The sequence below is a fragment of the Ranitomeya imitator genome, chromosome 2 (assembly GCF_032444005.1).
Source record: "Ranitomeya imitator isolate aRanImi1 chromosome 2, aRanImi1.pri, whole genome shotgun sequence".
Classification (NCBI taxonomy): Eukaryota; Metazoa; Chordata; class Amphibia; order Anura; family Dendrobatidae; genus Ranitomeya; species Ranitomeya imitator.
The window spans coordinates 293,872,849-293,887,372 of NC_091283.1; the positions used below are offsets into that span (position 1 = coordinate 293,872,849).

The 14,524-nt window shown below is 45.2% G+C and overlaps 1 protein-coding gene across 1 annotated transcript in view; it reads left to right on the forward strand.

Moving 5' to 3' along the window:
- The first annotated feature begins 446 nt into the window (after positions 1-446).
- The window catches only part of LOC138666437 (zinc finger protein 84-like), a 59,646-nt gene continuing 45,568 nt past the window's right edge, over positions 447-14,524 (forward strand). Inside the window, exons 1-2 of the mRNA XM_069754659.1 lie at positions 447-510; positions 2,158-2,378. Of these exons, the coding sequence (XP_069610760.1) occupies positions 2,361-2,378 (18 nt within the window). The 5' untranslated portion in view covers positions 447-510; positions 2,158-2,360. The remainder of the gene's footprint in view (positions 511-2,157; positions 2,379-14,524) is intronic.

Genomic DNA, 14,524 nt, shown 5'->3' on the forward strand with positions numbered 1-14,524 from the left:
CACACACGGCTCCGCTCCATACACCTCGTACACACGGCTCTGCTCTGCACATCTTGTACACACACGGCTCTGATCTGTACATGTAATACACACATGGCTCCGCTCCATACACCTCATACACACACGGCTCTGCTCCGTACACCTCATACACATCGGCTCCACTCTGCACATGTTGTACACACATGGCTCCGCTCTGTACACCTCGTACACACTTGGCTCCGCTCCGTACACCTTGTACACACACAGCTCTGCTCCGTACACCTTGTTCACTCACGGCTCCGCTCCGTACATCTCATACACAAGCGGCTCCGCTACATCCACACTGTAAACCCCTCCTGACCCCACACATAAACTTCCCCTCATCCAGCACCATGACAACCAGCACAGCAGAGTCCTGCATACACTGAGGCCCCTGATCATGTGACCCCTGACTCCTCCCCTACTGTGACCTCATCACAGGTCCTGGATCCATAGAGCCGAATAGAGGAGCGATGTTCCTTCAGTCTGATGGTAATTGATAATAATAATAATCTTTATTTTTATATAGCGCTAACATATTCCGCAGCGCTTTACAGTTTTGCACACATTATCATCACTGTCCCCGATGGGGCTCACAATCTAGAATCCCTATCAGTATGTCTTTGGAATGTGGGAGGAAACCGGAGAACCTGGAGGAAACCCACGCAAACATGGAGAGAACATACAAACTCTTTGCAGATGTTGTCCTGGGTGGGATTAGAACCCAGGACCCCAGCACTGCAAGGCTGCTGTGCTAATGATGGTGATATTTGTCCAACATCCACTTTACCGAGTAAATCCCACCAGGACTGTATCAGGTAAAGACCCCAATATCCACAGGTGCCCCTTCTAATAGGGGGAAACTATCCCCTCTAATAATCCTCGGACAGTTCTGACGAACACAGTAAAGTGCCCCTTTATGGAGGTGACAGAAAGTCTGTTTAGTCCCTTTAGCTTCATAGTATCAGCTCTAATCCAATGGGGAGAGAGCGATTTACCCTGAAGAGTCACAGATTGTGGGGTTGTTATAAAATGTTATATTTAGGGGGTTTGTGTTGTCTCCTTATAAGAATCACAATGGTTTTGTTCCTTTTCCGCTGATGGATACAAACGACCCAACTATGAAAGACGGGAACCAAGGAAACATGTATTACTCTCATAGTACGGGGCCTCCACAATGTAATGTTCCCACAGATCCTCCATAACCAATTTTATTTTTGTGTTTTTCATGTAATATATATGTGGAAGTCAAAGCTAAAATACTTAAAAACCCCATCATATTCAGAGAAAAAAACACTGTACATGGAGAATTTGACATCACATGACGCCTGTCTTGTTCTTACAAACCATCATTTCTAAAAGCCTCAGACTTCTGTGTGTGAATCAGAGCTGAGATCTAACGTGATAGAAGATTACAGTGCGGGGAAGACGGGAAACCTTCATATAGAGGCCGGTGGTGATGGAGTCAGTGACGGACTCTGGACAAATCTGTTTCTAGAGCCGTAGTAGAAGATGAAGATGTCGTCCTCATCATGAAATAGTTATTTCTCCTGTCCCGTGTAATGAATATCTCCTGCAGTATTGCTAATGCCGATTCCAGTGTCGGTAAATGAGACGAGAATTAGCGTTATGGAATATGAGTCTATGAGGAACGTATTCAGCTGCCGACTCCGAGGAAGAAACTGCTTGTTGTCTGTGGCCTAAATATATAGGATTTATTAGTAGATGTCAGGGAAGAAGGAAGTATGTTGTAAAATACTAAAAATACCATTGCTGCTTGGGTCCCCGCCAGTCTCTGTATTTCCTGCTCAGTCCTAACGAACTTGTGATTCCTACAGCCAATCAGTTGCTGAAGCAGTGAGTAACATAGCCAGTGATTGGGAGCATGGAGGAGATGTCTCAGGCTGGTTTCACACTTGTGGTCGGGAGGGCTGCGGATAGAGGTGTACTTCCTCCCTTCTTCCTCCTTGAAGCTCCGCCTACTCTGCATGCGTCCTGCGTACCTATCTTTAACATTGGGTACACAGGGACGTGCGTTGTATGCGGATGCATCTGCATGCGGGATTTGACATGTGCGGCTACCGCACAGAAGCACAGGATTATTATGATGTTACATCGGCTCATCTTCTTCTCATTCAGGTCTCTATAATATCGGATCCTCTCAGTGATGATCTTCTATATAAGAAAATTTCCTGAATTACCCATCACAGATGAATGTGGACATAGACAAGATGGCGGAGAGGATATTACACCTCACCCTAGAGATCCTCTTCTAGCTTACTGGAGAGGTGAGAGATTCTGATGACGTCACATTACATCATTCTTATCTATGGGAATAACAGATGGACAGAACTGGAGAGGTGAGGACTCTGGAAATGTCTGTAGTGAGATTTATTAATGTGTCTCTCCATAACCAGGAATACACAGTAGTGAAGAAGACCACTAGTGAGCGCTGTCAGGACCCTGTGTCTGAGGGATGGGGAAGACCCCTGAGCCCAATCACGGGGCCTCCACCTCACCCCCTGATACATGAGGACATCAATGACCAAAAGATTCTAGAACTCACCTACAAGGTGATTGAGCTGCTGACTGAAGAGGTGACACTGCAGGGAATGCTGGAACATTATACAGTAACACTATGAAGGAATCGGGGGATGACGGTGTCATTGTATGTGTCAGGTTCCTATAAGGTGTCAGGATGTCGCCGTCTATTTCTCCATGGAGGAGTGGGACTATTTAGAAGGACACAAAGATCTGTACAAGGATGTCATGATGGAGGTTCCCCAGCCCCTCACATCACCAGGTAATAGACAGGACTAAATACACATGTTCCCGTCCTCCTCTTCCACAGGACTGTAAACAAGAAGATCCCAATGTTCCTCAGGATCATCAGGTAGATGGAGAGAAGGTGTCATGAGATCTCCCCTATGATGTGCAGACAGCTGTGAAGGTTTTGTGCTCAGTCTTGTTTTATCCACCAGTATTATATGTTTTTTTTTATTATCGCCATGACAGCACCCACTGAGAGAGGGGATCCGCCCCCAGAATCAGGAAGCCTATAGATAAAAAGGGGCTGTCCTCCTCGCCTCCTATGTTGGTTTCCTGTTCCTGCGGGAACCTGCAGGGGAAAAGTTACTTGGGCCTGTGCGATGTTGGGGGAACGGCAGGGGCTGCGGCACCAGAAGCAGCGTCATGGGAACCCTACCTGTCCAACTCCCCCCTTGTCTGATGGTGGATGTGCAGCGCCCCCACGTAAGGGCAATGGGGTACTCGGTACCGGGTCCTTCAGTTCCTTCAGCGAGGATGTCACGGTGGCCCGACCCGGACCGTGGCCCTATGAGGGGCGCCCAATAAAAGGCAGAGTTCGTAGAGAACGGTAGTGTTCGTGACGCCACCTGTGGTATTCGGTCAGGGTGACCGACGCTGCTTAGAGGTCCGCTGGGGTGATGTAATGGCAGCCAGATGGTATACCTTCCCACAGGTGAAATGTTTCCCCAGGGCTTCCTAGAGGTGTAGATGGTGATGGTGTGAGGCGCAGTTAATAACGAGGACACAAAGAGTGCAGTCTCTTTACCTTTACTGAAGGCTTTTGCATCCGAAGTCCAGAGTACAGGATTACAGGGTAGACAGGGTCCGGCCGGTCTGATGACACTTCCAGAGTCCCCCTTTTCCAGGTGGAAATCAGTGGCCTTCCTACTAGCGCTCGGGCGTTGTAGTACCCCCCTGCTGAGCAACTCGGTAAGGTCCTCACAACTTTTGTAGATGTTATCTGTTCTCTCTGTCCCCCAGATGGATAGGACAAACCCGTATGACGGTGGTGGCCTGAGGCTATTTTATAGGGACCCTAGTGTCCCCCCTTTCCTCCGCGTTGCCACCTTGTCTGCTTAGGTTCTTAGGTCGGACAGCCAACTTGGAATTGACTGCCCTGCCGGTCTTTGAAGTAAAGCGTAGAGTCTATTCCTCCCTCGGTAGTCCGGCCACCGACCCGCGCTCCAGAAAGAGGCAGCCTCTCACAGGACAGGACTCCTTCTGGATTTCTATTCTCCTTTGCCGTGACTTCGTGTCCCACTCCCTACAACACAATTTGCTTCGTGTCCTTTCTTTGGATGCTGCCGCATGGGTTGCAGGCGCAGCTCCGTGTCTTTCTATCTTGCTGAGCCTCTGATGTCCCTTCCTTTTCCTCTGTCTGCCTGACAGGTATCTACTGGGCCGAGCCCAGTCAGCTTCTGCTTCTTACTCCTTCTCCCTCCATCAGCTTCGTTCTCTCTAACTTCCTATCCAACTACCAGTTTTACCTAATGTGAGGAGTGGCCTAATAGATAGAACCTTTCGCTCCCCCTGGTGGCTGGAGTGTGAAGTGTGCTGTGGGTCTTGTGATACCTGGTAGGGTGAACTCCTTCGGTGCCATCAGACGTAACATCACTCCCCCTGGTGGAAGAATGACATTACTGCAACGACCAGGACTCTGGGGCGCTGCAGATGATGTGAGGCCACGATCCGGAAGAGGCTGTCCTGGCTCAAGCGGTGCAGTAGGACCAGACCGGCACTCATCTTGTGGAGCAGGATGCATGCATCGGCTGCCCTGCTCTTCCATCGGGCAGTGCTTCGAGGTTTCGGCCCACGCATGAGCACTGCCCATTAAGCATTCCTGAACCGAAATTGCCTGGGTTCACTTCCGAGGATCTGGGTAAGCGTGTTCCGGAGATGGACGGGCTGAAAGTATAAGATCCGGCGGCCTCCTGCTGCCGATGTGTCCCAAAGATGTCCTCTCCAGGAGAATCTAAGGTGCACCCACAAGTGGTGGAAGTGCAGCCACACAGCAATCCCAAGAGCAGCAGTGGGCACTCCCGAGAGGGCCACTCCACTGACAAGAGGGTACGGAGTAAGAGAGCTGAACCGTCTAGAACTCGTACTGTGCCTCCACTTTTAGAACCGGTAGAACATCACAGCTTCACTGGGTGAGTGTTACATGACTCTGCCTACTAAGCTGATTCACCTTCTTTCTGTGTACCTCCCCTTCAGGCTAAGAAATCTAAAAAAATCCAAGCACAAAGAATGTGCCTTGTGCTCACAACCCCTTCCTGACCTCTATCTTAAAAGACTGTGTCAGAGTTGTATCAGCCAGACTTTAGAGGAGGAGTCCTCAGTTAGATGCGCTGATATACGATTAATGATGAGAGGAACTTCAGTCCTTAGGATGTTCAAACAGGTCTAAGAACCATAAGTCCAAAGCAAGGAGTACTACCCCTGTCTCCAGTTCTGTTTCCGGTACCGTCCAGGCAGGATCCTCTGGTGCTTCTGATTCATTATCATCTCATGAAGAAGGGCTATCTTGTTTTCTCATAGAGAGTATGGATAACCTGGTGAAATCAGTTAGAAATACCATGGGGCTTTCAGAGGCAACAGAGGCTAGATCTACGCAGGAAATTATGTTTGCAGTTCTTTCATAGAAAAAGAGACGTGCTTTCCCCGTTATTGGAGAAGGATTTGGTCTGGAAGGAATGGAGCAAGCAGGGGCAGCGCGAGGGTTCCTCTCCTCATTTTCCAGGAGGAGGTATCCCTTTGTCCCTTTGAGGATGATAACCTGACAGCTTGGTTCAAGATTCTCAAGGTGGACTCCGCAGTGGCCTCGACTTCTAGGCATTGTGTCCTGTCTATAGAAAATTTTGGGGTCCTATCTGACCCTCTAGATCGCAAAGCAGATACATTACTTAAAAAATAATGGGAGTCCTACAACAGAGCCTTTAGACCGACTATATCCAGCACATGTACATCAAGGTCAATACTTGTTTGAGTGGATTCACAGAAAAATCCCAATTATTAACAAATACCTTTTATTCTTATTTATGTTTTAAAACTGGTGCACACAAAACCATCACCAAAGAAAAAACGTCTATGACTTTTGGAGGTCAAAAAATATACTGAATTGCCCCTATTCTGATCCTGCCTCACAGCGGGGGTTGGCACCCTAGATTTCTTTGCGACATGTGACGCCCCCACTCCTCTACGGCTGTCCCAATGCTGACCCTGATAGAGAGATCTTAAGGTGCTAATGTGCAAAAAATAATGTAGCAAAAAATTATTGATGGGCTTACAGTTGCTGGAAAAGCACATTATTGACTATCTATTAAATTTAATAATGATTATCTGACAATTTTCATAAATGTAATCCCATTAATGAATGTCAAGATGTCTTCTATAATGATCAAAACAATGAGGATAAGAAATAACAGGGGCCCCTATTTCCTAATGTGCTTTTCCAGCAACTGTAAGCCCATTAATATTTCTTTGCTACATTATTTTTTGCACATTAAGATCTCTCTATCAGGATCAGCATTGGGACAGCCGTCGAGGAGTGGGGGCGCCACATGTTGCAAAGAAATCTAGGGTGCCAACCCCTGCTGTGAGGCTGGATCAGAATAGGGGCAATTCAGCATATTTTTGGCCTCTAAAAGTCATATCCTCAGGCCCATAGCCTTATATGCAGAATTAGGGAATTTAACTGTCTTTCATCCCCTTCCCTATAGGGATGGTTAGAATAGAAGGGATAGCCGACGGTGAGCGCGGGTGCCATTGCGTAGGAAATAGGATGCCAACCTCCGCTGCCAGGTAGGGTGCAGTATAGTGATAGGCCCATAGGGTTTGGCACCCCCCCTAGGGCTTTTCTTTAATAGACGTTGTTTTTTCTTTGGTGATGGTTTTGTGTGCACCAGTTTTTAAACATAAATAAGAATAAAAGGTATTTTTTAATAATTGGGATTTTTTCTGTGAATCGGCTTTTTTGATCATTTTCCCATCAAATCGTATTTGCTGTGAATTTTTCTACTTGTTTGGGTGGACCAGCTGGAGGAACAGATCAAGAAAGGATTGTCTAGAGAGAGGCTGTTGTCCTCAATTACATTGATCAGGGGAGCTACAGAATATCTAGCCGATGCTTCTGTGGACTCCCTACACCTGGCGGCAAGGTCAACTGTGTTGTTAATTCTGCTCGTCATGCCCTATAGCTGAAGTGCTAGAAGGGGGGATGTGCAATCAAATTCTAAATTCTGCACAATTCCATGCCAGGGTGAGTTCCTGTTTGGCAGCGTGCTCGATGAGATCCTCACTAAGGCGGGAGAGAGAAAGAAAGGGTTCCCTAACCAGTCTGTTCCATGCTACAGGATGGCCTTCAGAAAGCAGCCATTCGGTAGAAGGTGGCCTTATGAAAACTGAGATTGCTGGGCAACAAAGGAGACCAAACAAAAAGGTGCCCATTTTAGCGGATCCTCTCCCAGTAAGAGTAATAAATGCCATTGACCCTGACCCTCCTGTGGGTGGCAGGTTAAAATTCTTTTGCCACAGATGGCAGGAGATCACTTCTAATCCCTGGGCCCTGGGCTTAGTAACATCGGGGTTGAAACTAGAGTTTCGTCATTTCCCCCCAGATTCCTTTGTTATGACCTCTCTTAGATCCCCGGCACAACAGGAGGCTCTTGAGTTGGAGGTTTTATGTCTATTATCTAGCATGTCATGGTGGAGGTCCCGGGAGACCAGGAGGGAAGGGGATTCCATGGGTAGTGAAACCATCCAGGATAGTTACTACAGATTCTAGTCCTGATGGATGGGGAGCTCATATGGTACTATAACCTGGTCCAGGGGCAGAGGTCCATAGAGGAGGCTGATGATTCCTCAAATCTAAAGGAATTAAAGACAGTCAGCCATGCTTTACATCACTTTCTCCCACAGCTGTGGGGGTCCCATGTGAGAGTTTTGTCAGACAATACCATGTCATTTACATACGTAAATTGGCAAGGCGGAACTCGATCAAAAGTGCTGATGTCTACTACGGTGGAGATTCTCGAACTCGCTGAAACCCATCTCTTGTCTTTCTAAGCCCTTCACATCAGGGAAGTGGAAAATCTCAAAGCAGACTTCCTCAGTCACTATACATTATATCAGAGAGAATGGTTTCTCAGTCACCAAGTATTCAGGAAGTTAGTGGACTTGTGGAGGCTTCCGGAAATAGACTTGTTTGCTACCAGGGGCAACAGACAGGTCCAAAGGTTTGCCTCCCTGAACAGGGCAGATCAGCCAGAGATGGTCGACTCCCTCCAGTTCCCTTGGTGGTTCAATCTGGCCTATACGTTTCCCCCAATGATGGTGCTTCCATCAGGAAGATCAGGGACGATAGAGCAAGGGTAATTCTCATCGCTCCTTTCTGGCCCAAGAGACTTTGCTTTTCATGGCTCAGAGCCATGTCCATTTCCGACACCTGGATCCTCACATCAGATCCGGGCCTGCTCTCTTGGGGTCCATTCTGTCATCATCGGGTGAGGGGTCTCCACTTGACGGCGTGGAACTTGAGAGGCAGTTGTTGAAATTAAGGGGGTTTTCTGACAACCTGATTAGTACCAGTCTGCAGAGTAGGAAAGAATCCACGATGAAGATATACAGTAGAGTGTAGAGGAAGTTCCTTAATTTTCATACTTTGCCCTTTTCTAGTGAGGTTCCAATTGCTGCAATTCTTGAGTTTCTGCAGAAGGCTCATGAGCTGGATCTTTCAGTTAACACATTAAAGGTTCAGATATCAGCTTTGGGAGCCCTATCTAGTCATAATATTGCGGGTGATAGATGGGTTGCACGGTTTATTTCAGCATGTGAGCGTAGCGACTCTGTACACATTGCTCGCTTGCCTCCTTGATGCCCTGACTGGTCCTCCTTTTAAACCTTTTGAGTCTGTCGCTTTAAAGTAGATATCATTAAACACTGCTCTGTTAGTTGCTTTAAATTAACATCAGCTAGAAGAGTTAGTGACATACAGGCTCTATCTATCGACCCTCCTTTCCTGTATTTCCTGATAGGATAGTGCTGAAGCCTAAACTAAACAAGAAAAGATATGCACACAATTGGGATCAACCTCAAAAAATATACAAAGTTTATTATTTTCAATACAAAAACACAGCAAGGCAAGACATACTTGTTAAAAACATTTAAAATCACAAAAAGACACATCCCCCAGGTGAGTAAAGAATGTACTGACAAAGCACTTTACAACAGACAATCTGCCCAGACTAAGGTATATAAGAAGGAATGCTCAAACCCCCTGCCTGTCTTCTCCCAGTTATATAAAATAACCCTCTGATGAAATACTCCTATCCTAAATATAGAGGCATTAATATAGACATATTTACCAGACATGCTGCACAGGAGTCAGGTCCATAAAATAGAAAAAGACATCCCAAGAAAACCTGAGGTCACTTATCAAAACTAATAGTCCGGACACCTAATACCTAGACAGTCAGATGAAGATACAACGACCGAAAATAAAGTGGGGGGAAATTTACTCTGATGAAGATGCTCTGAGAGCGTCGATACGCGTGGGGCTTTGTTTCCTTTTTCCCCCCATGGTCAGCACTTTATTTTCGGTCGTTGTATCTTCATCTGACCGTCTAGATGTATTAGAACAGGGCTCCCCAACCTGTAGCTCGGGAGCCACATGTGGCTCGCCGTCCCATGAATTGTGGCTCGCGACTGTCTGCCAACTTGTTGCATTAGGTCCAGGTCTAGCAAGCAGGTATGAAGAGCAAATCTCAAAATGGTAAATTTTGTGAGTAGCCCTGCACAGAAGTGCAGATCTGGATGCACATTTACTGGTCTTTGGGGTTTAGAGATGTTTTAGGTATGGTACGCTGGAGGTTGGTACTACATGTTAGAGGAGGTGCTCAAAGCCGGATGTGACAGTGTGTTGGGAGTCCTTGCTGGGAGAATACTGAATGGGGGTATTGGGGGAACCTCTAGATCTCAGTCTACTGCTTTGGAGTGATTTCTGTGGAAAAGCTTCGGTTATCATTATACCCGTAATGGGGGCTTTAGTTGACCCTACTTTGAAGGGGGTGGGAGCTGGATGTGGCTCACAACCCTCTCTCAGTGCTGAATGTGGCTCGCGACCTTCTCTCTTAGCTGAATGTGGCTCTCAAGGTCAGAAAGGTGGGGGACCACTGTATTAGAATATGCACACAATTGGGATATATATATATATATATATATATATACAGTGGGGCAAAAAAGTATTTAGTCAGTCAGCAATAGTGCAAGTTCCACCACTTAAAAAGATGAGAGGCGTCTGTAATTTACATCATAGGTAGACCTCAACTATGGGAGACAAAGTGAGAAAAAAAAATCCAGAAAATCACATTGTCTGTTTTTTTAACATTTTATTTGCATATTATTGTGGAAAATAAGTATTTGGTCAGAAACAAAATTTCATCTCAATACTTTGTAATATATCCTTTGTTGGCAATGACAGAGGTCAAACGTTTTCTGTAAGTCTTCACAAGGTTGCCACACACTGTTGTTGGTATGTTGGCCCATTCCTCCATGCAGATCTCCTCTACAGCAGTGATGTTTTTGGCTTTTCGCTTGGCAACACGGACTTTCAACTCCCTCTAAAGGTTTTCTATAGGGTTGAGATCTGGAGACTGGCTAGGCCACTCCAGGACCTTGAAATGCTTCTTACGAAGCCACTCCTTCGTTGCGTTGGCGGTGTGCTTTGGATCATTGTCATGTTGAAAGACCCAGCCACTTTTCATCTTCAATGCCCTTGCTGATGGAAGGAGGTTTGCACTCAAAATCTCACGATACATGGCCCCATTCATTCTTTCATGTACCCGGATCAGTCGTCCTGGCCCCTTTGCAGAGAAACAGCCCCAAAGCATGATGTTTCCACCACCATGCTTTACAGTAGGTATGGTGTTTGAAGGATGCAACTCAGTATTCTTTTTCCTCCAAACACGACAAGTTGTGTTTCTACCAAACAGTTCCAGTTTGGTTTCATCAGACCATAGGACATTCTCCCAAAACTCCTCTGGATCATCCAGATGCTCTCTAGCAAACTTCAGACGGGCCCGGACATGCACTGGCTTAAGCAGTGGGACACGTCTGGCACTGCAGGATCTGAGTCCATGGTGGCGTAGTGTGTTACTTATGGTAGGCCTTGTTACATTGGTCCCAGCTCTCTGCAGTTCATTCACTAGGTCCCCCCGCGTGGTTCTGGGATTTTTGCTCACCGTTCTTGTGATCATTCTGACCCCACGGGGTGGGATTTTGCGTGGAGCCCCAGATCGAGAGAGATTATCAGTGGTCTTGTATGTCTTCCATTTTCTAATTATTGCTCCCACTGTTGATTTCTTCACTCCAAGCTGGTTGGCTATTGCAGATTCAGTCTTCCCAGCCTGGTGCAGGGCTACAATTTTGTTTCTGGTGTCCTTTGACAGCTCTTTGGTCTTCACCATAGTGGAGTTTGGAGTCAGACTGTTTGAGGGTGTCATTACTACAGGTAATGAGTGGAGGAAAGAGGAGACTCTTAAAGAAGAAGTTACAGGTCTGTGAGAGCCAGAAATCTCGATTGTTTGTTTCTGACCAAATACTTATTTTCCACCATAATATGCAAATAAAATGTTAAAAAAACAGACAATGTGATTTTCTGGATTTTTTTTTCTCAGTTTGTCTCCCATAGTTGAGGTCTACCTATGATGTAAATTACAGATGCCTCTCATCTTTTTAAGTGGTGGAACTTGCACTATTGCTGACTGACTAAATACTTTTTTGCCCCACTGTATATATATATATATATATATATATATATATATATATATATATATAAATATATATATATATATATATATATATATACAGTACAGACCAAAAGTTTGGACACACCTTCTCATTTAAAGATTTTTATGTATTTTCATGACTATGAAAATTGTACGTTCACATTAAAGGCATCAAAACTATGAATTAACACATGTGGAATTATATACTTATCAAAAAAGTGTGAAACAACTGAAATTATGTCTTATATTCTAAGTTCTTCAAAGTAGCCACCTTTTGCTTTGATGACTGCTTTGCACATTCTTGGCATTCTCTTGATGAGCTTCAAGAGGTAGTCACCGGGAATGGTTTTCACTTCACAGGTGTGCCCTGTCAGGTTTAATAAGTGGGATTTCTTGCCTTATAAATGGGGTTAGGACCATCAGTTGTGTTGTGCAGAAGTCTGGTGGATACACAGCTGATAGTCCTACTGAATAGACTATTAGAATTTGTATTATGGCAAGAAAAAAGCAGCTAAGTAAAGAAAAATGAGTGGCAATCATTACTTTAAAAAATGAAGGTCAGTTAGTCCGAAAAATTTGGAAAACTTTGAAAGTGTCCCCAAGTGCAGTGGTAAAAACCATCAAGTGCTACAGAGAAACTGGCTCACATGAGGACTGCCCCAGGAAAGGAAGACCAAGAATCACCTCTGCTTCTGAGGATAAGTTTATCCGAGTCACCAGCCTCAGAAATCGCAGGTTAACAGCAGCTCAGATTAGAGACCAGGTCAATGCCACACAGAGTTCTAGCAACAGACACATCTCTACAACAACTGTTATGAGGACACTTTGTGCAGCAGGCCTACATGGTAAAATAGCTGCTAGGAAACCACTGCTAAGGAGAGGCAACAAGCAGAAGAGACTTGTTTGGGCCAAAGAACACAAGGAATGGACATTAGACCAGTGGAAATCTGTGCTTTGGTCTGATGAGTCCAAATTTGAGATCTTTGGTTCCAACCACCGTGTCTTTGTGTGATGCAGAAAAGGTGAACGGATGGACTCTACATGCCTGGTTCCCACCGTGAAGCATGGGGGAGGAGTTGTGATGGTGTGGGGGTGCTTTGCTGGTGACACTGTTGGGGATTTATTCAAAATTGAAGGCATACTGAACCAGCATGGCTACCACAGCATCTTGCAGCGGCATGCTATTTCATCCGGTTTGCGTTTAGTTGGACCATCATTTATTTTTCAACAGGACAGTGACCCTAAACACACCTCCAGGCTGTGTAAGGGCTATTTGACCAAGAAGGAGAGTGATGGGGTGCTACGCCAGATGACCTGGCCTCCACAGTCACCAGACCTGAACACAATCGAGATGGTTTGGGGGGAGCTGGACCGCAGAGTGAAGGCAAAAGGGCCAACAAGTTCTAAGCATCTCTGTGAACGCCTTCAAGATTGTTGGAAGACCATTCCCAGTGACTCCCTCTTGAAACTCATCAAGAGAATGCCAAGAGTGTGCAAAGCAGTCATCAAATCAAAAGGTGGCTACCTTGAAGAACCTAGAATATAAGACATTTTTTCAGTTGTTTCACACTTTTTTGTTAAGTATATAATTCCACATGTGTTAATTCATAGTTTTGATGCCTGCAGTGTGAATGTACAATTTTCATAGTCATGAAAATACAGAAAAATCTTTAAATGAGAAGGTGTGTCCAAACTTTTGGTCTGTACTATATATATATATATATATATATATATTTATATATATATATATACATACACTTGGTTGATCCCTAAATACTCTGTGTGGTGCCCGCTACCCTTTCTTTTTGACATAAGGATAGTGCTGAAGCCAGAACCTTCCTACCTTTTTCTTGGGATGTCTTTTTCTATTTTATGGACCTGATTCCTGTGCAGCATGTCTGGTAAATATGTCTATATTAATGCCTCTATATTTAGGATAGGAGTATTTCATCAGAGGGTTATTTTATATAACTGGCAGCAGACAGGCAGGTGGCTTGAGCGTTCCTTCTTATATACCTTAGGGTACCGTCACACAGTGCAATTTTCATCGCTACGACGGTACGATCCGTGACGCTCCAGCGTCGTAACAATATCGCTCCAGCGTCGTAGACTGCTGTCACACTTTGCAATCTACGACGCTGGAGCGATAATTTCATGACGTATGTGCGATGTAGAAGCCGTTGGTTACTATGCACACATCGTATACGATATATGTTACACCATGCAATCATGCCGCCACAGCGGGACACTAGACGACGAAAGAAAGTTTCAAACGATCTGCTACGACGTACGATTCTCAGCGGGGTCCCTGATCGCAGGAGCGTGTCAGACACTGCGATCTCGTAACTATATCGCTCGAACGTCACGAATCGTGCCGTCGTAGCGATCAAAATTGCACTGTGTGACGGTACCCTTCGTCTGGGAAGATTGTCTATTGTAAAGTGCTTTGTCGCTAATGATTTTTAAATGTTTTTAACAAGTATGTCTTGCCTTGCTGTGTTTTTGTATTGAAAATAATAAACTTTGTACAATTTTTGAGGTTGATCCCAATTGTGTGCATATCTTTTCATGTTTGGTTTATACTGTGTATATATATATATATATATATATATATATATATATATATATATATATGTATATATATATATATATTATATGCATTTGGTTGATCCCTAAATACTCTGTGTGGTGCCCGCTCCCCTTTCTTTTTGACATATGGATAGTGCTGAAGCCAGAAACTTCCTACCTCTTTAGGCTAGGTTCACATTGCTTTATGTGAACCCATTTAACGGACTATGTTACACCTCGGCATTGCTTGTAATGGCGAACGCATCGCTAGCGCACGTCCACATTGGGCGTGCGCTAGCGATGTGCCGTCATTTGAGTGACGGACCGCGAACGCTGCAAGCATTTGC